This window comes from Trachypithecus francoisi, unplaced genomic scaffold (genome assembly GCF_009764315.1).
Source record: "Trachypithecus francoisi isolate TF-2019V2 unplaced genomic scaffold, Tfra_2.0 Lachesis_group13, whole genome shotgun sequence".
NCBI classification, from domain to species: Eukaryota; Metazoa; Chordata; class Mammalia; order Primates; family Cercopithecidae; genus Trachypithecus; species Trachypithecus francoisi.
Genome location: NW_022681458.1, coordinates 74,243,047 through 74,266,534, shown reverse-complemented (window position 1 = coordinate 74,266,534; position 23,488 = coordinate 74,243,047). Strand labels below are relative to the sequence as shown.

The 23,488-nt window shown below is 40.3% G+C and overlaps 1 protein-coding gene across 3 annotated transcripts in view; it reads right to left on the bottom strand.

Annotated features, from left to right (window-relative positions):
* The window catches only part of STK39 (serine/threonine kinase 39), a 302,652-nt gene that overhangs the window by 111,050 nt on the left and 168,114 nt on the right, over positions 1 to 23,488 (bottom strand). For all 3 annotated transcript variants that reach the window (XM_033231238.1, XM_033231239.1, XM_033231241.1), the window contains exons 11-14: positions 17,016 to 17,138; positions 16,890 to 16,919; positions 7,369 to 7,431; positions 5,557 to 5,627 (exon numbers count right to left, since the gene is read on the bottom strand). In XM_033231238.1, coding sequence (XP_033087129.1) covers positions 5,557 to 5,627; positions 7,369 to 7,431; positions 16,890 to 16,919; positions 17,016 to 17,138 — 287 coding nt within the window. The remainder of the gene's footprint in view (positions 1 to 5,556; positions 5,628 to 7,368; positions 7,432 to 16,889; positions 16,920 to 17,015; positions 17,139 to 23,488) is intronic.

The window sequence follows — 23,488 nt, the reverse complement described above, 5'->3', positions numbered from 1 at the left end:
TTCTATGATTCATATTTACTTATGACTTAAACAGTGTTTCTAAGATGAGGGCCCATGGCTATGTTCACAGAATTCTCTACGAATGTTTTATTTACTTACTTTTTTGAGACAGAGTCTTGCTCTGTCACCCAAGCTAGAGTGCAGTAGCATAATTTCTGCTCACTGCAACCTCCACCTCCCGGGTTCTAGCAATTCTCATGCCTCAGCCTCCTGAGTAGCTGGGATTACAGGCATGCGCCACCAGATTCAACTAATTTTTGTATTTTTAATAGAGACAGAGTTTCATCATGTTGGCCAGGCTGATCTCAAACTCCTGGCCTCAAGTGATCTGCCTGCCTTGGCCTCCCAAAGTGCTGCGATTACAGGCGTGAGCCACCGCGCCTGGTCCTCTATCAATGATTTTAAATGTTGTGTTTCCTTAATTATAATCACACGTGCACACACACACACAGACACTTACATGCTGGGTCATTATTAACCACCAGTGATCCCTGTTCCAGCCTCTTAATCCTTCCGCATTTCCCTAGAAAATTTACTCTCCTGCTCTCCTACACAATTATTCTCCTCTCTTCTAAAACCTCCATCACCTTCTTTTCCTTCCTCACTCTCAACTAATGACATTCCCTGTTTTACTGAGAAAATAGAAGACTTCCACGCAAGGTACAGTGTCCTTGCACCTCTACCTGCCTCCCCTGCCTGCCTTCCCCTGATGGTAGCAGCACCATCTATGAGGTGACCTCTCCTTTCTCCTATCTAACAGATGTCTAAAATGAGGATCATCCCTGTTCACCCATTTGAGAACATCAGTCTGGCACTGTCCCCTCCCTCATTCAATTTTTCCTTCTCTATTGAATCTTTCCCATTCACCGGTAAACATGCTTTTTTAAAAAAATCCTCATCACCCAACATTCTCATTGAGCTATCACTCCACAGTTTTGATCCCTTGTGTTGGGAATTTCTCTCAAGAGTTATCTGTACTAACAAGTTATCTATCCTTGTTATCTCCTGTTCTCTCCTGCCAATCTCTTGAACCGAGTTGGACCAGGCTTTGTTCCCATCACTCCACTGAAAACATTCTTGCCAAGGTCAAGCATGTGCTTCATTTTGCAAATATGCTTGATCTATTGATAGCTTTTGATGCTTTTCACTCCTCCTTTCTTCAAACACTTCCTCTATTTGTTTTTTAGGAACTTCACTCTCTCTTCTACCTCTTCAGCCTTTCCTTCTCAATCAGTGGATGCTTATCTATGCAAAAGCTGTGACAGTACTAGCCCACTTCTCTTCTCTACCTTCACTTACTCCCTAGATGATTCCACTCATTTCATAACTTTAAATGCCATGGGCACCAACTGTTCCCAAATTTACATCTCTAGCTCAGACATCTTTGAAATCTTGTATCCAAATCCCTACCTGGTACGTCCTCACAGACAACACAAGCTTAATATATGCAAAACTGGGTTCTTTATTCCACCCCAACCTGCAACTCAAACTCTCTTTTCCATCTCAGAAAATAGTAACTCCATTCCTCCATACTTTCAGGCCAAAACCTTGAGTAATCAACTTCTTTCTCCCAAAGCCAGAATTCAATAACTGCTTACCACTTCCATTAGTCCTCACTCTGGTCCAAGTCACATCATCTTCACTATGTCATGGCAGTAGCCTGCCAAGGGACTCTTACAGCCATCTTATAAGCTCTCTATATTGTCTGTTCTCTACAGATCAATTGCAGTTCTCTGTTTAAAATTTTATTCAGATCATATCACTCTTCTGCTCACAGGCCTCCTGGTTTTCTGCCCTCTAACAGTAAAACCCAAAGTCTTCACCACAGGCTACGCAGCCCTACGTGATTTGGCCCCTGCTAACTCTCTGTGCCCATGACCTTGGCTCTGCCTGCACTGGTTTCCTGGCTGCTTTTCCAATTGCTTATAACATGCTTCCTGTTTCAAACATTTGCAAGTGCTGTTTGCTTGGCCTCGTGGCTTGTTCCCTCACTTCCAAGAGGGGTCTGTCTGTTCAAATATTATTTAATTTGGAGAGGCCTTCTGTGGTAGACAGAATTCTAAGATGACCCCAATAAACCCATTCCCTAGTGAACCTGCCCTGCATCATCCTCTCCCCTTGAGTATGAACAGGACCTATAACTATGATGGGATGTCACTCTTGCGATTAAGTTATGTCGCATGGCAAAGGTGAAGATGTAATTAAAGTTCCAGATCAGTTGATTCTGAGTTTATCAAAAGAGAGATTATCCTAAGTGAGGCCTGCTTAATCAGGTAAAAAACCTTGAACAGAAAGACTGAGGCCTTGGGGGTGAGGGTGGAGTAGGGGAGATGGTCCATAGCTGCTCCTGAAAGGGCAACAGTCATGTTGTAAACTGTTCGTGGCCTATAGGAGCTCAGGGTCACAATCCACAACTGCAAGGAGCTAAATTCTGCCAGCAGCCCAGAAAGGCTTGGGAGAGGACCATGAGCTCCGAAGTGTATGCCTTAATTTCAGCCTGCGAGACACTGAGCAGACTACCCCGCTCAACTGTACCGGAGTTCCACCCTACAAAAACTGAGATAATAAATGGGTGCTGTTCTAAGTTGCTAAGTTTGTGGTAGCTTTTCACACAGCAACAGAAATCTAATATACCTTCTATAATATAGAATACCATCCCCGTTACTTTCTATCCTCCTGACATACATTTTCCTTCAGACGACTTGGTATACCATACTTGCAATTTGAATACTTGAATTTTTCCTCTCCCTGGCTCTAGAAAGTAAGCTCCTTTAGGGCAAGAAGTATGCCTTTTCTTTTTTCTACTGATACATTACAGCACCTGGAACAATGCCATGCACATAGTAAGTGCTCAATAAATATTTATAGAACGAATGAATGTATTTACCGTTTTCATTTACTTTAGAACACAGTGATCTCAAAAAAGTTTAATACTGTTTAACTTACAACTTTCAAAGGCTATTTCTCAAACTGAAGTGCAAGGATATTCCCCTGCTTTCTACCCCACTCCAGCAATTTCTGAGAGATTCATGAATTCAAAAATATGAAAAGTAATAGTCTAAATAACTAGCTTGTAAATATTTAGTGAAAAAAAAAAGTATACCAACTGCTATGTACGGAATCGTGGCCCACCCTGAAAAAAAATTCATATGCTGAAGTCCCAACCCTCCATGTGATGGTATTTAGAGATGGAGCCTTTGGGGGGTAATTATGTTTAGGTGAGCTCATAAGGGTGGGACCCAAGAGACACCAGAGAGCTTGCCCTCACTCCCTCTCCACCGTGTGAGGACTCAGTAAGCAGACAGACAGCTGCAAGCCAAGAAGACAGCCCTCACCAGAAACCAGCCATGCTGACATCCTGATCTCCACAACTATGAGAAAATACATTTCTGTTGTTTCAGCCACTTAGTCTATGGTATTTTTTTTATGGCAACCTAAGTAGACAAACGTACCAACAATTAGGTATCAACAAGTGTTCACTGAAAATAAGTCATACTAAAATACATTTCTATTATTAGAAAGTGTTTCCACGTCATTAGATTCAGGAAAATGTCATTGATGTGGTACGTGTTGACTTCAGCAACATATGTAATAGATCCCTTTATGATATCCATCTGAATAATTGGGTTAGATGTCCACTAAAAGGCACTGCATTTGTTGCTGGTTGAACAACTGTACCAAAGAACACTAGTCCATTATTGAAAGTCACTCCAACAGTGAGTGGTTTCTAACAGATGTCAGGAGACTCTTCTCCCTCAAACTTCTAAACACCTTAATCAATGTTTTGGATAAAGATTAAAATGCAGGTTAATCAGACTGGCAATGGACATGTATCTAAACCCTGGAATGTGACACACTGATGATCATGACTGAAGTATACAGTGGACAAGAAATGAATCAAAACTATCAGGTTGATTATATTGCTCTAGTACCCAGGACAAAATAATATCTAAAGTTAAGGCTCAGTGGTACATGTTTTAACACATTTTCCAGGAGACTTTTATCCAGACAGTCTGATATTTGCACTAACGGGGAGAATTACAGCCCACAGGAGCCCAGAACAGAAAAGTCAGTTTAATCTTCAGAAGGAGGAAGAACCATCCAACAATTAAGGCTTTTGTTAGTATTAAAGGGGTCATCATGGAGAAAATGTGAGTTTTAGTATGCACAGAAGCTGGGTAAACATCCAGCAGGGACACTAAAAAAAAAGATTCCTGCATATATAAAGTGGGCAACTGGACTGTTGGATTCTAAAGGTCACTTCCAACACTGCATGCTCAGTGTGCTAGACTAAAACTTCAGTAGTCTTGCTCACCATTGCACCTCAATGACAAACATGAGCCTGGCACAGAGCTCCTGGCACAGTGGGCTCCTCGTAAATACGGGCTGAATTAATGAATAACTGAACAAGTAAAATATAAATGAAAGAAGTACTTCGTTCAAAAGACAAAAAGGAAATGGGCTATCTCATTCTTTAGTGACTGCTAAATTCATCAACTGTGAATAATAATCAAGGCTACTGTCAAATATAAGGACAACAGCCTTGTAATAATTTCACTTCTTGACTGGGAAATTAACTCTGAATTGAACCACACCAAGGGTTACTGTGAGGTTCCCTTGATAAATATGTGAAAATGCAGCCTATAAATGACCATCAGAAGTGGGGGTGATTATGGTGCCAGTGGTCTACTTAGATGGACTATGATAACTCAGAGGGGTGGAAACTAACCTTGAGGATGAACCCACTTTTTGTAGCTACAACTCTGAAAACGCCTAGTATATGCACATGCTTTATTTGTTGAATGGTCAGAAGAACATACGTATAACTTCTTCTAAAACATCTTCAAAGATGTGACAGTGTTCTGATGGAACTGGTAAACTAAGCTGTTTATAATTCAGTTTAAACAGTTCTGTCTTGTGATATCAAATTCTTAGCAACGAATATCACAAAGAACCTTTTAAAAAAAAAAAAAAAAAAAAAAAATCCTTAAAACGGAAAACGCTTTCATTCACTCAACTGCAGACAAAGACCGTACTGTCAGGCACCATATTTGTATTCATTTCCTAGAAGACTGAGATTTCTTTCAAAATATATCTGTCATTTTTCCACAGTGGCTGATCAAACTTGCCACTGAAAAATGTTCTGAACAGGCAACCTGTAGTACAAGCATGGTTTATTTCTGTCAGAGACCGACTCCTGAAGTGTGAAAGAAACTCATTAAAAATCTCTTACTGTGATCTTACATTGTAAAAAAAAAAAAAAAAAGAAAAAGAAAAAAAAAAACCTAAGAAAGAAAAGGCAAGGAAAAAAAACATAATGAAAGGTACACTGAGCCTGCAGACACACTCATACGGTGCTTTTCTTTCTTACTCTTCTCTAGCAAGCAATTAGAAGAGCACAATTAGCCCTGGGAATACAGCATACACTCGTGGTTCAGGGAAATCAAATAAGCTAACGATTTTATTTTATGCTAATATTATGAAAAGTTAACGAAGGACATTAAAAAAATTGTACTATGGGAAAAACAATGCAGAATAAACAACAGCATTATTTACCTTAATCTCAAAACGAGGTTCACGGCGCAAGAAGCAGCTTCTCTGTAGTCTTCATTAGCACTGGGTGGACTCTTTAAAAGGAAAACAGCCAACAGCGTTATAAACTGCATCAGGAAAGGAATGAAAAAAATCACAATATCGCTCGATTCATAGAGCCACTTCTTTCTGGAAATTTCAAAACTAGATCTTTACACACACAGGCCTTGTTTGACATCGTAACACCTCCATGTAAAGGTTGTAATGGTGCCTAATTCCTATCACAATTGTGGCTATGAATGTTTCCTACGGAAAGTCTCAGTCATAGGAATGGCATCATGAACAACTTGTATAAGCTGCGGTAAGTCCAGCTACCTAAAACGGCACCTCACAAGCCACGCCATGGACTGTTACCATTGAAACTTGGGGACCACGAAGGCTGGGCACCTTAAACCCTGCAATACAGAGGAAGGAGGGGCCCAGAAGATTCAGCCACTGTTTATCTTTCCTGCCTTTCTCACCTAGAGCCCATTTTCTTGAATACTGATTATTAACCATGAATGTCTCCAATACACAGCCTCTCCCTGTTCTAGGGAATCCCAGGACATGAGCAGACCTTATTGTTGGAGTAGAAAAAATAAGGCATTTCAGGTCAAGACTTGGCTCTGCCACTGACCTGAAATGCAACCATGAACAAGCCATTCTCTGAATACTGCCAGCCGTAAAAGGCTGCAGGGATAATCAAATGATATATATGAAAGTGAGTCATGAAATGCTCTACAGTACTAGTTATCCTAATCCCTGTTCCTGGTTCCTTTACTCTCTTTGCCCTCTGATCCATTACTATTCTTAACCTGCCTTTTATCATTCAACCAATCCCTACAGTTTATCTCAAAGTCTCTTACTGAGTTACCTGATACAGTGCAAAGACCTAAACCGAATCCTGACTTGGCCTCTAAGCAGTAGTGTGACTATGGGGGAGCCACTTCTCCTCTGCAAGTCTTCACTCCCTCAGCTATAAAATAAGGGCCCAGCATTAGCTATCTGACCTCAAACAGGCTTCCTGAAGCCAACAAAATCACTCTAATTATCTCCCCAACATATGGTTAATTTTATAAAACACAGACCAAGTAAAACAGAAATGAATTTAAATTGAATATGCAGAGTTTGAAAGAAAGAAAATTATGATCCTGACAGTGGTGATGCTTTATAGTACAACCACTTGGAGAACAAAAGGGCTTGCCTGTTAATTACACAGCAGAACCAGAATGCAGGCCTGTGCTCTGGTTCTACGGCCCTAGGTCTTTCCCTGGATTGCTCAGCATCCCTCATCGCCTCCCACCATGACTCACAGCACACGTCTTCTGTCCCATAACTTTAATAAATATGCATTATAAATGCATGTCACAGTTACTGGACTATTATTTTTACAAGGCAAGTTGTAGAGATGAATTGGCCCATAAAATTCAATGATAACAGAATTATGAAAACAGGTTACAGAAATCCAACCAGGAACAAAAAAGAAAAGTATCAATTAACCACAATGTTCTGTGGCTGGAATATAACAGAATGGTGTCATTTTCTTTCCTTTTCTCCTTTTCCATAGTACCAGCAATTTGAGGAGCAGTCTGGTAATCAATTCTCACTCCTGAGCCTATCATTTAAAGGCTGGAGGTCCCACAAAGCATGGTCAATAGAAACCTATTTAAAAAGAGAGCTTATAAGCCCTTGATTTGGAGGCACTACCTTGAAATTGTCTATCTTTCTAAAATGTTGGTTTTTTAAAAGATCTATCTACAAAGCATCTCAAACGGAATGACTGGCAGAGAAACATACCTGAGAGTCGTGCACAGAGAGGGACTGTATTTGTTCGGGGATGGTGCTGGCGTTCACTGCAATCTGTTATGAGAGCCATCGTTACAGCATTCAAGAAAGCCAAAAGGAGACACAGTGAGTGTGGTTACATTAAGTCCCAATTATCATACCCAATAACTTCCAAACGATCATAAAGCAATATTTACCAAAGTATGGCTCTTTGACTACCTGTGTTGGAATCACCTAGGACGAGTGTTAAAGACCCCTAGGCCCCTCCCGGCCTATGACTCAGAATTCCACAGAGATGGAAGAGAATCTGTGTCTTTACCAAGTTCCCCAAACAACCCTCATTATACTGTTAAAGAACCACTAAGCTAAAGTGAAAAGACATCAGTTATTTGATATTTTAAACTTGATAACCAAAAGATGTCACAGGATAATTTTTTCTCATTGCACAATTTCATCTAAGGTTAATAGACCCTCAATGAAAGAATGTTAGGGTTAATAAAACCTACCCCTTTAATTTTAACTAGGAGCAATTATTCACTGTATTTCAAAAATACATAAGGATAGTTGCATTTTTAAAAGACATTTACCCAAGAGAAATGCTAAAGTGATTGATAGGTTATACTCTTCTCTCAAAGTCAGAAACCCAACTCTAAGGTTACACCCAAATTATTTTTGCCTGGAGCTCTACTTTTGTGAACTCTGCCCTAAAGCAACACTTGAAAGACAAAAAAAAGAAAAAAGAAAAAACTCAAAGAGAAACAGCAATGAAAATGAACAAAAAGGATCTCCCATTTCTAAACTTACTATCAATTCTAAATCAGAAATCATCAAAAATTATTTGTGGGAAGAGCCTTCTAAAGTTTAAGAGCATAAAATTCTTACTCTCCATGCTTCTTCCAAAATAACTATGGTGGTAGTGAAGTAATAGGGAGAAGTATATTGATGTCTGCAATTTACTTTGAAATGCATCAAAAAGTTAAGATGCACTGAAGGATGAATAGATGGATATATATGTGACAGAGCAAGTACAGGAATGATGATACCTAGATTATAGGTATATGGGGTTCACTATACAATGTTTTAATGTTGCTATATTTATTTTTACAATAAGATGTTAGGGGAAAATGACTATGTTAGAAGAACAAACAACCTGTATTCATTAACCAGCCAGAGGATCTGGGCCTACTTCAAATGATTTCTTGTAAAGAACCTTTCAGGGTGATTCCACAATCTTAACTTCAATTTGTGGTACAACCAAAGGCCACATCAGTACTTATAAATATCACTGTGACTTCCTTTAGTCAAAGAACTACTGTAACCTGAAAAACCTTAGTGGCATTTACTAAGAGGTAAAAACTTCTCCTTCCCCTGGGGAGACCCATCTTCTGCCCTGCACAATAATCAGGATGGAGGGCTAATCAACTAAGTTGGGGGGCTGGAACCCCACACATACCCTGCAACCTCACTGTGTAGGTGTAACCCTGAATACAATGAGGGGACCAGCCTCCACTCTGATGTACAAGCAATATGGTAATTCCTCAGAAAATGTGCAGGGATGTACAGGAGAGCTGGACAGGGAGGTAATATAGTTTGGATATTTGTTCCCACCCAAATCTCATGTTGAAATGTAATCCTCAGCCGGGCGTGGTGGCTCATGCCTCTAATCCCAGCACTTTGAGAGGCTGAGATGGGTGGATCACTTGAGGCCAAGAGTTCGAGGCTAGCCTGGGCAACACGGCGAAACCCCTTCTCTACTAAATATACAAAAATTAGCCGGGTGTGGTGCTTTGAGCCTGTGGTCCCAGCTACTTGAGAGGCTGAGGCACGAGAATCACTGGAACCCAGGAGGCGGAGATTGCAGTAAGCTGTGATCGTGCCACTGCACTCTAGCCTGAGTGACAAAGTGAGACTCTGTCTCAAAAACAAAGAAAAAAAAGAATGTCATCTCCAATGTTGGAGGTGGGGCCTGATGGCAGGTGTTTGGATCATGGTGGTGGACCCCTCATGAATAGCTTGGGCCATTCCCTTGGTGACAAGTGAGTTCTCACTCTGAGTTCACGAGATTTGGTTATTTAAAAGTGTATGGCACCTCCTCCCCACTCTCTATGTTGTTCCTGCTTTCACCAAATTATGTGCCTGTTTTCACTTCGCCTTCCGCCATGAGCAAAAGCTCCCTGAGGCTTTCCCAGAAGCTGAGCAGATGCCAGCATCAATGCTTATACAGCCTGCAGAACCGTGAGTCAATTAAATCTTTTCTTTCTAAATAATCCACTCTCAGGTAGCAATGCAAGGATGGCCTAATACAGGAAGCCTCTGTACAAAACATCTTCCTTGACAACAAACTGTATTCCTCCAAATGTCACTACTACAGATCCATTCTTTGGGTATACTCTTCTAAGTGTAAAAACTTGTAAGAAAGCTAACACATTAAGCAGCTGTCAATTTATCAGGGTTTTTCTTTTCCTTTTAAACAATTTGCTATAGGATGGACATTTGAGAGAATGAGTGTTTTGATGGGAAGGTGTATTAGTCCGCTTTCATATTGCTATGAATAAATACCCGAGACTGGGTAATTTATAATGAAAAAGCGGGTTAATGGACTCGCAGGTCCACATGGCTGGGAAGGCCTCACAATCACGGCAGAAGGCGCAGGAGGAGCAAAGGCACATCTTACATGGTAGTAGGCAAGAGAGTGTGTGCAGGAGAACTACCCTTTATAAAACCATCAGATCTCATGAGACTTATACACCATCACGAGAACAGCATGGGAAAACCCGCCGCCATCATTCAATTACCTCTCACCGGGTCCCTCCTATGACATGTAGGGATTATGAAAGTTATAATTCAAGATGAGATGTGGGTGGGGACACAGTCAAACCACATCAGAGGAGGAGGCAAAAACAATGAATTAATGTTGAACACCACCATGGCAATAGACTTTGATGGGGATTTAGAGCAGGATAAGAGAGGAAAAGATCTCACGATGGAGACAAGAAAGGGACAACATCTGCTTTCCAATTTTTCATAGAGCTCTGCCTAATGAACTCCTTTTCTGCTTTTGCAAATATTATAGCTAAATGCAATGTGCTATCCTGGATAGGATCCTGGCAAAAACAAGGGGCATTAGTAGGCAAACTAGTGACACTGGAATAAATTCTGGGGCTTAGTTAACAGTCACATAGCAGCGCTGGTTTCTGAGCTGTAACAAATTTATCAGGATTACATAAGAAATCAACAGTGGGGGAGACTGTGTTAAGAGTATATGGGAACTCTGCACTGTCTCGGCAACGTTTCTATAAACCGAAAATTATTCCAAAATCAAAAGTTCATTTTCAGATATACTGCAGATTTCTGGATTTCTGGTAACATATCTACCTTTCCTCACAACTACTCAGAAGGGCAGTCACCTGCAATAACAACACCTTTTAGAAAGTGGTATCATGAAAATATCAGGTTAAAGCAGTCTGTGATGACTAAGGATAACCATAATAAAGGTGGAGGGAGAAATCAAATCTCTCTCTCCATCTCCATATGGATATAGAACAAACATGTTTGACAGCTTACGGGCATTTGGAAAACATGTTTTCATAGAAATAATACACACACACACACACACACACACACACACACACATATATATATATATATATATTTTTTTTTTTTTTTCTGAGACGGAGTTTCATTCATTCGCCTAGGCTGGAATGCAGTGGTGTGTATCAGCTCCCTGCAATCTCCGCCTCCTGGGTTCAAGGGATTCCCCTGCCTCAGCCTGCTGAGTAGCTAGGATTACAGGTACATGCCACCGTGCCTGGCTAATTTTTTGTATTTTTAGTAGAGACAGCGTTTCACCATGTTGGCCAGGCTGGTCTCAAACTCCTGGCCTCAGGTGATCCACCCACGTCAGACTCCAAGTGCTGAGATTACAGGCATGAGCCACTGCGCCTGACCCATAAAAATAATTTTTAAAAGCTAACAGCAGTCTTAAATAAAATGTGACAATAGCAATAAGTAATATAAGAGAAAAATCAGTTTTCACATTGCATCTAATCTCTAATAAAATTAACTCAATTTAAATAACAAATGTATTTTCTCCTCAGAGCAAACTCCCAGAGTTAGGAAACAGAAACATTTCCATAATTAGCCAAGTCTAGATTCTTGATAACAAAATTTTTCAATGTACCGTTTGTGAACCCTACTGGGCTTCAGCCAAAAACCTTTCCCACCTGCTTCATTACCCTTGATTAAATAAAGACAACTTTTCCAAGGGATTTCTGAAACACTGTCTTTTTTCTTATTTTTATTTTGGAAATTTCCGACAGACATTTAAAACAAATCTTCAGGAATTTTGAGCACACCAGCTTCCTGGATTCCAGTCTGGACTTCCAGATTCTGAGGGATTTGTGCAGTTTTCCTAGCCAGTCCTTGATCCTAGCTGTGAATCAGAATCCTGTGAGCAGCTTTTTAAAAACCAAGAGTTGCCTGGACATCACCCCAAATTACCAAATCAGAATCTGTGGGTTGAGTCTAGACATTGCATTTTTAAAGGTTTCCAGTCAGGGTTGTGAATTGTTTATTTTCATGTCACCTAACTGAGATGCTACTATAAAAAAGAATGCAACTTTAATGGACGCCTTAGCAAATGCCCTCCTCAGTTAAATGAACCCAAATGAAACTACAAATTTAAAAATAAAGTCAATTTATTTCACTTTTTATGTGGAAAATTGGGATATAATGCAAAATTGACAAAAAGTCATAAAACATGTACTTACTATTTTTGAAAAAATATAATGGGATAACAGTTGAAAAGTTTTATATAAGCTAAGAAACACTACCTAAGGAAACTGTCCTTGCAAACACCACCCCTTCCCCTGACTCCCAAAGAGATAAAAAGTGTCCAGCTAGTGGGCTCCCTTTGCTTTTACGAAATTCCCACACTGCCTAACACAGTTCCATGTGGAAATCAGACACAGATTAAACATCTGTTTAATTAATTGTTATTAATATTCACATTTTTATTAACCTGTAGTCTTCACTGGCTTCCATCAACCAAGTAGAATATGATGATAAACAAACGAAATGAGGATGAGCTATCTACTTACTATAAATTACTAAGTACTAGTGGGTGACTAATACTTTGATATTTCTTTTTTTATTATTATCATACTTTAAGTTCTAGGGTACATGTGCATAACATGCAGGTTTGTTACATAGGTATACATGTGCTATGTTGGTGTGCTGCACCCATTAACTTGTCATTTACATTAGGTATATCTCCTAATGCTATCCCTCCCCCTGCCCCCCCACCCCACGACAGGCCCCGGTGTGTGATGTTCCCCACTCTGTGTCCAAGTGATCTCATTGTTAATTCCCACCTATGAGTGAGAACATGTGGTGTTTGGTTTTCTGTCCTTGTGATAGTTTGCTCAGAACGATGGTTTCCAGCCTCATCCATGTCCCTACAAAGGACACGAACTCATCCTTTTTAAATACTTTGATATTTCTAAAGTATCAGTATAAAGTGTTAGGAACACAGGGCCAATTTTTCAATGTGGATGGCTATGAATCTCAAGCCAGATCTGAATCCCAAGATAAGTAATGCAACTGTAAAACCTTATAGATTATACTGGAAATTCTCTTGGACTTAGGAGGATCTCCAAATATGGCCCAGGATAAGGTGGATCTTCTCAATGTCGCTCTGACAAACATCCCACTCTGGCCTTCTCAGTCTTCTCCGATTAATACTGTAATACTTGGACATTCTACCTCACACTTACTGGGAGGACAAACAGCCCCTCACTCATTAATAAGCATTCCTAAAATATCCCTAGTTTATTGTAGCACCTTACTCTGTCTAAACATGGTACTAACAAAGCTACTTCACCTTAATCATATGTCTTCTGATCCCTCAGATCACTTCTGACCTACTCATAAATACTATATGCCTACTCATGCACCTGTTTAATATTTGACTTGCAGTGCATACCCAATTCATGTCATCAGTGAACATGTATAGTGTCTACTAGATGCAAAAGAAACACAAACTTTCGTGTTTTTCATTTTTTTCATAAAATACTATCTCAATCTTCTAGTGGCGTATAGTCAAAAAACAACTGAATTGCAATGTAGTGACAAACATGAGAAAGCTTATTAAAATGTAAATACTCTGGCATTTAAATGTGTTATTTGGCACAGATAAGCATTTTCGCTCTCAAATATGCTGACAGGTGTAAGGGGCTCTGTCAGAAGCTGTATATATCGATTGGTACAGCTATTGATAGCAACTACACAAATTCAAAATCAGCAGACACAGAAACAAAGCAATCACAATCTAAGTACCTATGACTTACTTATCTATGTGCCCCCTGAAATACATACACAAAAAAGTTAAGGGAATGATGTTTGTAATAGCAGCCTAAGTGCTCACCAAGAAGGAAATGGTTAAATAAACAATTTTCATTCATCTAATACGATACTATGCGCCAGTAAATAAAAAAGAGGCAGATCGATAGTTCCTAAGGTGGAAAGATTGCCAAAACAATCAAGCAAGCTGCAAAAATATTTTCTAGTTTTTATAATTCCATTTATGTTTTTAAAATGACATGCTAGATTTTTTTTAATGAACATATTAGTACGGAAAAAAACAGAAAAGGTCTGGAAGAAAACTCTGTTCAAACGGATGACTTCTGTGGAATGAAGTGACAGTCACGGGGTGAAAGGGGGAGCAGGATAAAAATGGTCTTTCAGTTTTTATTCTATGTTATTCTCCTATGATTTTCAAATAATTATTCTTTGTCTCTTCTCAGTAAGGCCTGTCCTGACCAAGTCATCTAAAATTATAACCTCCCACCACACTCCCTGAAGCCCCCATCCCACTGTTTCTTTCTATCACTCCAATTCCATTGTAACAAACCACATAATTTACTTTCTTATTAAGGCCATTATACAGTTTACCTACTCCCATAAGAATGTGAGCTCCACAAGGACAGGGATTTTGCTCTGTATTTCTCACTGATGTATCCCTTAAACCTACTAAGACAAGGCACATAGTAGGGACATAATACATATTTGCTGAATATTTACATATTTAACACTTTTTAATTTCCTTTATAATAGATAAATACTTCATGCTTTGCTTACAGGAAGCAGTTTGGGGTAGCTGGCAAAGGGATACTTTCATTAAAAGCTGAAAGGACAAAGGAAGCATCACTATAGCGTCTCTTAATACAGCTCAAGATAATCAAATGTCAAGGCTGTCAAAGGAACAGGTATCAAAAATCTAGCCGAGAAGCTGTACAATAACAGGTGGGGCTTGTTATTCCTAAAATTTGGTGGAAGTGTTTACATGCAAACACATGTATCCTTTCAATGAAATAAAAAGTCTATTCATATGCTTCTTTAAGTCAATACATTAACAGACATATGGCACTGAGAAATCAAATGAGTCTAGATGCAGTAAACCACCTATGACTTTCATATCCCACTTAAGAAGGTCAGAACTGATGCCTGAAGATCAACTCACAGCATGCTACATAGTCTTTCCCTTCCTGTCTGTGCAGAAAATATTCTTGCCAAAAAGATACTGCTATTCTCCAAATAACAAATCAGCTATCAGAGCAATTTCAACAAGCACAAAGTAAGAGATTATCTTAAATCCTTATGACCTGTACCCACCAGCCTTACTAGCAAGGCAGGATCCAATGGATATCGTCCAATGAAGATTTCTTGCAGTGAATAACAAATGCTTTGTGGGTCAATGATGCTACTTTAACCATATTATTTTGTTCTATTTCTCAGCAGAACTGACACTTTTAGTAAGAGATACTCTTAGAAATAGCAGAAAAGCCTAGACTCTGTACCTTAGATAAAATGAGAGAAAGGAAGGAGAAGCACAGTTCATGATACGTGGTTAAGATCATTCTGAAAACAGCACAACATCGGTGTAGCCAATGTGTTCCATGTGGGGCTCATCACCACTGCTCCTAACAAAGGGCGATGAGGTCTCTGATCAAAGCTTATATATATATAAGCTTATATATATATATACACACACATATATATACACACACACATATATATACGTATATATACATATATATACATATATACACACACACACACATATATATGTATATATATACATATATACACACACACACACACACACACACTTTTTCTAAAACAGAGTCGGGCTCTGTCACCCAGATTGGAGTGCAGTGGTACAATTTCAGCTCACTGCAACCTCTACCTCCCAGGTTCGAGCAATTCTCATAATCCCAAGTAGCTGGGATTACAGGAACCTGCCACCACGCCCAGCTAATTTTTTTATTTTTAGTAGAGACAGGGTTTCGCCATGTTAGCCATAGCCAGGCTGGTCTCGAATTCCTGACCTCACGTGATCCGCCCGACTCGGCCTCCCAAAGTGCTGGGATTACAGGAGTGAGCCACCGCACCTGGCCAAAGTTTATATTTTATGTATGAAATGGAGAGGTGAATTAAATGATAAACAGAGGAGAAAATAAAATCTGAAGGAGAGCTACCACGGGGAGGCAGGCAAGCTGGAAAATGCCTAGGAAAGGGCTATCCATATGGCATGAAAGATGGAGACAGAAGGGTGAGAGGAAAGAAAAGGAGAAGAAAGGATAGCCTTCTTCTCCTATGGCTCTGCTGCCCTCTTCCTTACAAGACCCAGCTGGCTACTGCCACTTCAAATTCAATGATGAGAGGTACTACATTTAATCAAAAGGAAATGTCTGCTAATTAAAAAAAAATTGGGATGGATATCATTTGTAGCCCAAAGTTTTTTTGTTTTAATGAGAATTTATTAAGGTATGCATTAATTACTAGGTCTGTAAAATATTTGGAGCTATTTAAATACACTCAAATTTCCTCTAGGAGAATTAGCAAGTTTTGTGAACTACAGTTATCATTAGTCATTAGGCATTAGGATAATTAATCAGATGGAGGAAGTAAATCAGATATGCTCTCTTAATCAAAAGATGACCAGGCCTCAAAGGGAAACTGTTAAAATTTTTTGAGTGCTCCTTAACCTACTAAGGTATCATTCAGAAGATTTAAAAACCAAGACCAACAGATTCAACCAAGAGTTTCTAACCATTTTAATATCTACTTCATCGCAAACAAAAAACATGGAAGACATTTTGCCTGTATGCTTACTATGTTTTCTAAAGGCAGTAATCTTAAGAGTTAAAATTAATTGATTACCTAGTCTGTGTCAAGGATTCCAGGGAGGGTTTTGTGTATGTGATTGCCAATCCTCATGGCAACTTTAGTATAAGTACTGGGATCATCCTCATTTGACAGATGAGGAAACAGGCTCAGAAAGCAAAGTAATTTGCCCGGATTTATTCAGCCCAAAATCAGTCAGACAGAATCAAGAGCTGCAAAGCCCATGTGCCTTTCCTCTTTCTTTCTACTCTGTGACATTTTGAAGCATCTCCCCTAAATGGATCAGACTCTGATACCCCAAGAAAGAAATGAAATGGCAAAATAATAGACAAATAGCCACAGCTCACCTCTGGATTTTCTTCTTTTACTCTTCGTGACTGTAAAACAATTATGTATCCATTAATATATATAACACACATGATCACAAAAATAAAATTTACACAGATAAGCTCATCGTCAACGATGTCATTTACCTTTTCCTGAGAAAAAGCTGCTTTCCCTTCTTCGCTCTTCTCATCCATCTCATCGTCACTCCACTCCCAGTCCCCGTCTTCGGTTTTATGAAGGTGACCACTTGACCCAGGAACTCTTCTTACCTGAACCAAAACAAGCCCACATAATTCTTCACTAGTCGAATGTGAACCATTTCACTGGTGCTGCAACTTGGGTTATACAGCATACACACCAACCTGAAAATAACCCGAGTGGCTGTGAATCCAGGGATAACTAGAGGTCAAGATCCAACAAGACTACACAGCCTCCGACTCCCAAACTCATCCTCTTTCCAAAAATGCTGTTTTTTTTTTTTGAAATACATTACTATATACATGAAAAACAAAATATTTTGGAAGAACACTGTACACATACGCAATTAAGGATCAAGCTCATTTTTCACATTTACTTCAGTTAACACTGTATTAGTTGCCATATATAAAATGCCATATGGTAGGCTTCAAATCGCCTAAGGAAGTGCATACAAGCAACGTCCTGCTGACTGAGCAAAGGCAGAGAAATCAAGAAGCCTAATGAAGCGTACTAGACTATGGGTATCGGTGATCTAAAAACCTAAGACAACAAAGCAAACACCCTTCTATTGCCACCTCACTCTCTTGCAGAAACTGACATTATGCTTATTTCCCCAGGATTCTGCTCAACCTATTTGAACAAAACAAAACAGCACCAGACCATTCTTAACACACTTTGTAGCACTTATGAGACTTGTGAGATTGCTAGGAACACAGCTTGATAATCAGCAGCCATGCTAGTGTCTAGATTATAATCAGTCTTCCCCATTATTTCAAATTGTTTTGAGCTAGGGTAGAGATGTAATCCACAGGGCAAGCTTTCCAAATGTCTTTGTGGTTGGAAAAGCAAAACTTTTAAAAGGACAGGATGACTGAGAATGAGCCTGTGAGACCAAAGTAATTTGCTTAAAAAATGTACTGAGATGTAATTAAACAAAGCACTGTAGCAGATGAACATGATGCGAACGTAACAGCCGTGGTCCAAGGATTCAGAGAAACTTCAAGTGGAAAGGGAGCTTCCAGACAATCTAGAGCAACCTCTTCATTTTACAGATGAGGAGATGAAGGCCCAGAACGTGACCCCAGATCATGCAGTAATGAAGGCAAAGCAAGGCGAGAAACAAAGCCTCAGACTCCCACTCAAATGTGACTCTCCTTGTGCCACTGAATGATAACCACTAGCAAGAAGTTATCGAAAAACGTCCTTTGAAGACTGAAAGACTATGATGTGAAGAAAGCCTACTTTTTATAACAGACACTATTTAGTTGTATCACAGGAGCTTCAGTAAAACCAAGGGAAACAGCACAGAACTTAAATTTAAATATTTAAGTTTAGTATACACGTCAGACGAATGTGAAGTCATAAAAAATGCATTCTAGGGGTTGGCTTTGATTTGAGGGCCTTACCATCTAGAACCTGTAAAAGTAATCCCGACCAGTTGGTTTAGAAGACTTGAGCTCCAACACAGAAAGTCAGAAAGAAAGTGCAAAGTACTTTTTCGTAATTGCAAATAGTTATGCTATTTTAAAAAAACCAAACAAACTCTTTTTCCACCCCCCCAAATTTTTTTTAACTAATTTATCTTTGAAATAGTACTTAGTAAAACCCCTTCTCGGCTTAGCATCAGATATTTCTTCCACTTGCATTTTGAGTTGTTCTAAAAGTCTTTTCTAATGATGGTGATTTTAATGGTGCTTATAGATGTTGGCAAAGTACTATAGAAAAAATGCCAAAATGCACTTCAGGATTTGCAGAACAGATTGCTCATTTTAATGCCTGTAGAAACCGCTAAAGGAAAATAATTTTCTGTTGACATATACAATAAAATGAATTATTTTCTTAGCAACGCTGATCATGGTGGTAGCAACACGGAGAAACATATGTTAATGACTACATTTAAAAGGAAGAATTTAAAGCCACGTCTATTACAAAACATACTGTCAACTAAGAAGTGAAAAGACAAGTAAAATTATCTATAATAAGACACATAATAAAACTCTATCTTTACTAAAATTGTAGAACCCAAGGATAGTTGATGAATTAGTATTCTTTAAATACTCACCCAAGAGATTACACTAAGGAAATCTTCATTTCCAGAGAGAGTCCAGATTAACATCCTAAAATTTAGTTTACGTCCTTTCCCCCTCTGGCTTTATGTTTACAAGCTCTATCAGTTTCATTTCCACAAGCAGAATCCAACTATAAACAATAAAATGGCCCATCCGTTTCCATTTTTATTTTATTTTAGAGCCCTGGCTGTCTCTCTGTTTGTTTTATTTGCTAGAAGAGAGAAAGATAAAACAAAATGTCTAGGATGATAGCTCTAGACATTGAAAGAAATGGTGGGATGTGCCTTTAAGCAATAAACATTGGTTAAACAAATAAATATATAAATGTTGACCAAATTAAGAGAAAGAACATTCAAAAACTGATGTAGGGAATAGTATTGGTAAAATTGTCACTAGAATAAGAATACTAACTTGCCTTTGAGAATGTCCCCTCAGCTTACTCCTAAGAATAAACTTGCGGCATAATTTGAAACCCAGGTTTCACGGTGGATTTATGTGACATTGATGTCTACCAAAGAGACCAGAAATCAATTTTACAAAGTTACATCCTTGTAGGGAATTTGTAGGGATGATGAGAAACAACTTTTATCTTTTAGAGCCAACTAAGTTTCACACAGTTTAGCAAATGGTCTTATTCGGGAACTGAATAACACCTCGCAAAGTTAAAACTTCAAAAAAAAAAAGAAAAGTGTAGAAAAGCTTCCATCTTCCCCTCACCCACTACAATGATGAGAATGGAGATTATTTGCCCTTGGAATTCTAATTCATTGGTTATTATACTGCTCTTGTTCCACTAAATGATTTGCTCATTTAGTAAAGCCAAGAGGTGGTAGAATGAATTTATTCTCTATTTTCTCTGACAGGGATTTTTACAAATCCATTGCTTCTCAGAGAAACAAGCTCAATTTAAGTGATACTTACAGGAATTCATAATCTCACAAATTCTTCAGGTCACAGTTGGCAGTAGTGAGGTTAGAAAACGTTTTATATTTTCTTCTCTTTATCTAAATGTGATTTTTAATGAAAACCCATTAAATAAATGCACTCAAGTTCTGATTCCCACAAGAAAAGGAGGCAGGCTCAGCCAGATGAACAAAGGAAAAGCATGGTTCCTGGCCACTGCTGGTGGCCAACAGGCAAGATGTAGGTGGCCACTGGGCAGGGTTAGGATGAGCAGCCACAGAGAGGAGATGGCAGGAATGTAGACAACAGTCTCTAAAGTGGTCTGACCCGTCACTCCAGTGCCGCGCCTCTAAACGGGAGCTGTCTGTAAATACAGTTGTACCATCCCCATGCAACTCAAAGGAGGCACCTGGCCCCTGACACAGGAATCGGGAGGAAGGATATGAAGAACCACCAGGTAAAGTTTCTATAAGAGCATGCCAAATACGTCAGAAATGTAGGTGTGTGACTCTAACACTCTACTGAACAAAAGAGGAATGTGACCCAAAGAAATACTGACCAAAACTTAGTAGAATTTGTCTCAATCTCGCATGTCCATCTGTCAAAAAAAAAAAAAAAAAAAAAAGCACCCACTAGCCTCTCCCACTGCCACATTAACTTCTCCCCGGAAATGGGACTTGGGAATCTCCTTGGAGTGATTTTTACCCCTTCAGTGGGAATCCTGCACTCAGCCTCTCCTCCACCTGCTGAACATACGGCACGCTGACTACAGTTGAAACCCAAGTGATCCAGGGAGCCCACCAGCCTCACGTCCACCTATCAAGAACCTACTGTACCAGTAGAAAGCAACACATAGTGGCATTCCTGTTACCAGGCACACTACTGATGAGAAGCATAAAAAATGTTTCTAATTAATTGCTGTTTATCATGTACTTGAGGCACTGCCAAGAAAACAAAAAGCCTTCTAAATCATGAAACATTAACAGAATGTGACTCAGTAAGACTTTAGCAGTAAGTATTTTACTGTCTCCATAGTTTATACACTGACACTGCTCCTCTCTGACCATCACCTCTCTCGGCACCTCCGCCCTATACCTACTGCCTGGCCTCACTGTCTTCTCCTGCCCTTCCACCAGCCCCCTCTTGGCTCTACTCCTCAGCATGCAAGGCCTGGCACCCACAGCTGACTCCAGATGCTGCAACTGCTAGTACTCAATGTCCCCATGTCCCCTGGCCAGATGAACCTTCCTATCCAATCCACAATTAAGAAGCAAACCCTGGGGTCAGCCCCAACATGCACTCTCTAGTCCTGAACTGCAGCCAAGAAGAGCACCAGTCAAGTGTGCGTGATGCCATTACAGATGACCACCAGGCACTCCCAGATGGGCCATCAGTGCTGCTACAACCCTGCCCCTCCAAGTGAAGCCCATAGATGGGGCAACAGCAGCACCGGGGAGGGAGCTTGTTAAAAATGCAGAATCTTAGGCCCCACCTAGACCCACAAAATCAGAATCTTCCTTTTCAGCAAGATCCCCTAAGGGTCATATTCTCATTCACATTTGAGAAGCACTGCGCGTTTGAGAAGCACTTTCCCTCATTGCCAGCCGAGCCTCTTGCTCCTAGTTGGTATTTATACCATGTTAGGTACTATGTTCTACAGATTTTACATGTATTAACTAATTTAATCTTCATAGTAGCTTGTGAGCTGAGAATCATTGTACTGCCCCATTTTTCAGAGGTAAAACTGTGACACAGAGAAGGTTAAACCACAGCCCAAGCTCATACAGCTGGGAGGTGACAATACTAGGAGATGTAAGAGCAGGAGTCAGACCCCCAACTCTCCTTTCCTCTCTCTGCTACTGCAGCTTACAGTAGGGCCTCCAATCACTTAAAATAACTTCCTCTGCTACCCTGAGAGTATTAAGTCCATCCACGGGAGCAAAGGTCACTCTTGTTATGTTTCAGTAAAGAGACTGGTGGCATTTTGGCCCTAGAGATTTGTGGAACTTTGAACTTGAGAGAGATGATTTAGGGTATTTGGTGGAAGAAATTTCTAAGCAGCAAAGCATTCAAGAGGTGACCTGGGTACTGTTAAAGGCATTCAGTTTTAAAAGGCAAACACAGCATAAAAGTTCAGAAAATTTGCAGCCTGACAATGTGATAGAAAAGAAAATCCTGGCTGGGAGCAGTGGCTCACACTTGTAATCCCAGCACTTTGGGAGGCTGAGGTGGGCAGATCACAAGGTCAGGAGATTGAGACCATCCTGGCTAACACGGTGAAACCCCATCTCTACTAAAAATACAAAAAGCTAGCCAGGCGTGGTGGTGAGTGCCTGTAGTCCCAGGTACTCGGAAGGCTGAGGGAGGAGAATGGCGTGAACCTGGGAGGCGGAGCTTGCAGTGAGCCAAGATGGCGCCACTGCACTCTGGCCTGGGCGACAGAATGAGATTCTGTCCCCAGAAAAAAAATTAATCACCAAGACAATGGGGAAAACATCTCCAGGGCATGACAGAGAACTTTGTGGCAGCCCTTCCCCTCACAGGGCTGGAAGTTTAGGAGGAAAAAAATGGTTTCATGGGCTGGGCCCAGGGTCCCTCTGCTATATGCAGTCTAGGGACTTGGTGCCTGGCATCCCAGCTGCTCTAGCCATGACTAAAAGGAGCCAAGGTACACCTTGGGCCATAGCTTCAGAGGGTGCAAGTCTCAAGCCTTGGCAGCTTCCACATGATGTCGAGCCTGTAGGTGCACAGAAGTCAAGAACTGGGAACCTCTGCCTAGATTTAGAAGGATATATGGAAACACCTGGATATCAAGGCAGCAATTTGCTGCAGGGGTGGAGCTCTCATGAAGAACCTCTGCTTGGCCAGTGCAGAAGGGAAATGCGGGGTCGGAGGCCCTACACAGAGTCCCTATTGGGGCACTGCCTAGTGGAGCTATGATAAGAGGGCTGATGTCCTCCAGACCTCAGAATGGTAGATCCACCTACAGCTTGCTCCGTGGGCCTGGAAAAGCCACAGACACAACGCCAGCCCATGAAAGCATCTGGGAGGGAGGCTGTACCCTACAAAGTCACAGGGACAGAGGTGCACAAGACCATGGGAAACCACCTCTTGCATCAGTGTGACCTGGATGTGAGACTTGGAGTCATAGGAGATCATTTTGGAGCTTTAAGATTTGACTGCCTCACTGGATTTCAGATTTGCATGGGGCCTGTAGGCCCCTTTGTTTTGGCCAATTTCTCCCACTTAGAATAGCTGTATTTACCCAATTCCTGTACCCTCACTGTATCTAGGAAGTAACTAACTTGCTTCTGATTTTACAGGATCATAGATGGAAGGGACTTGCCTTGTCTCAGATGAGACATTGGACTGTGGACTTTTGAGTTAATGCTGAAAGGAGTTCTGACTTTTGGGAAGGCATGGTTGATTTTGAAATGTGAGGACATGAG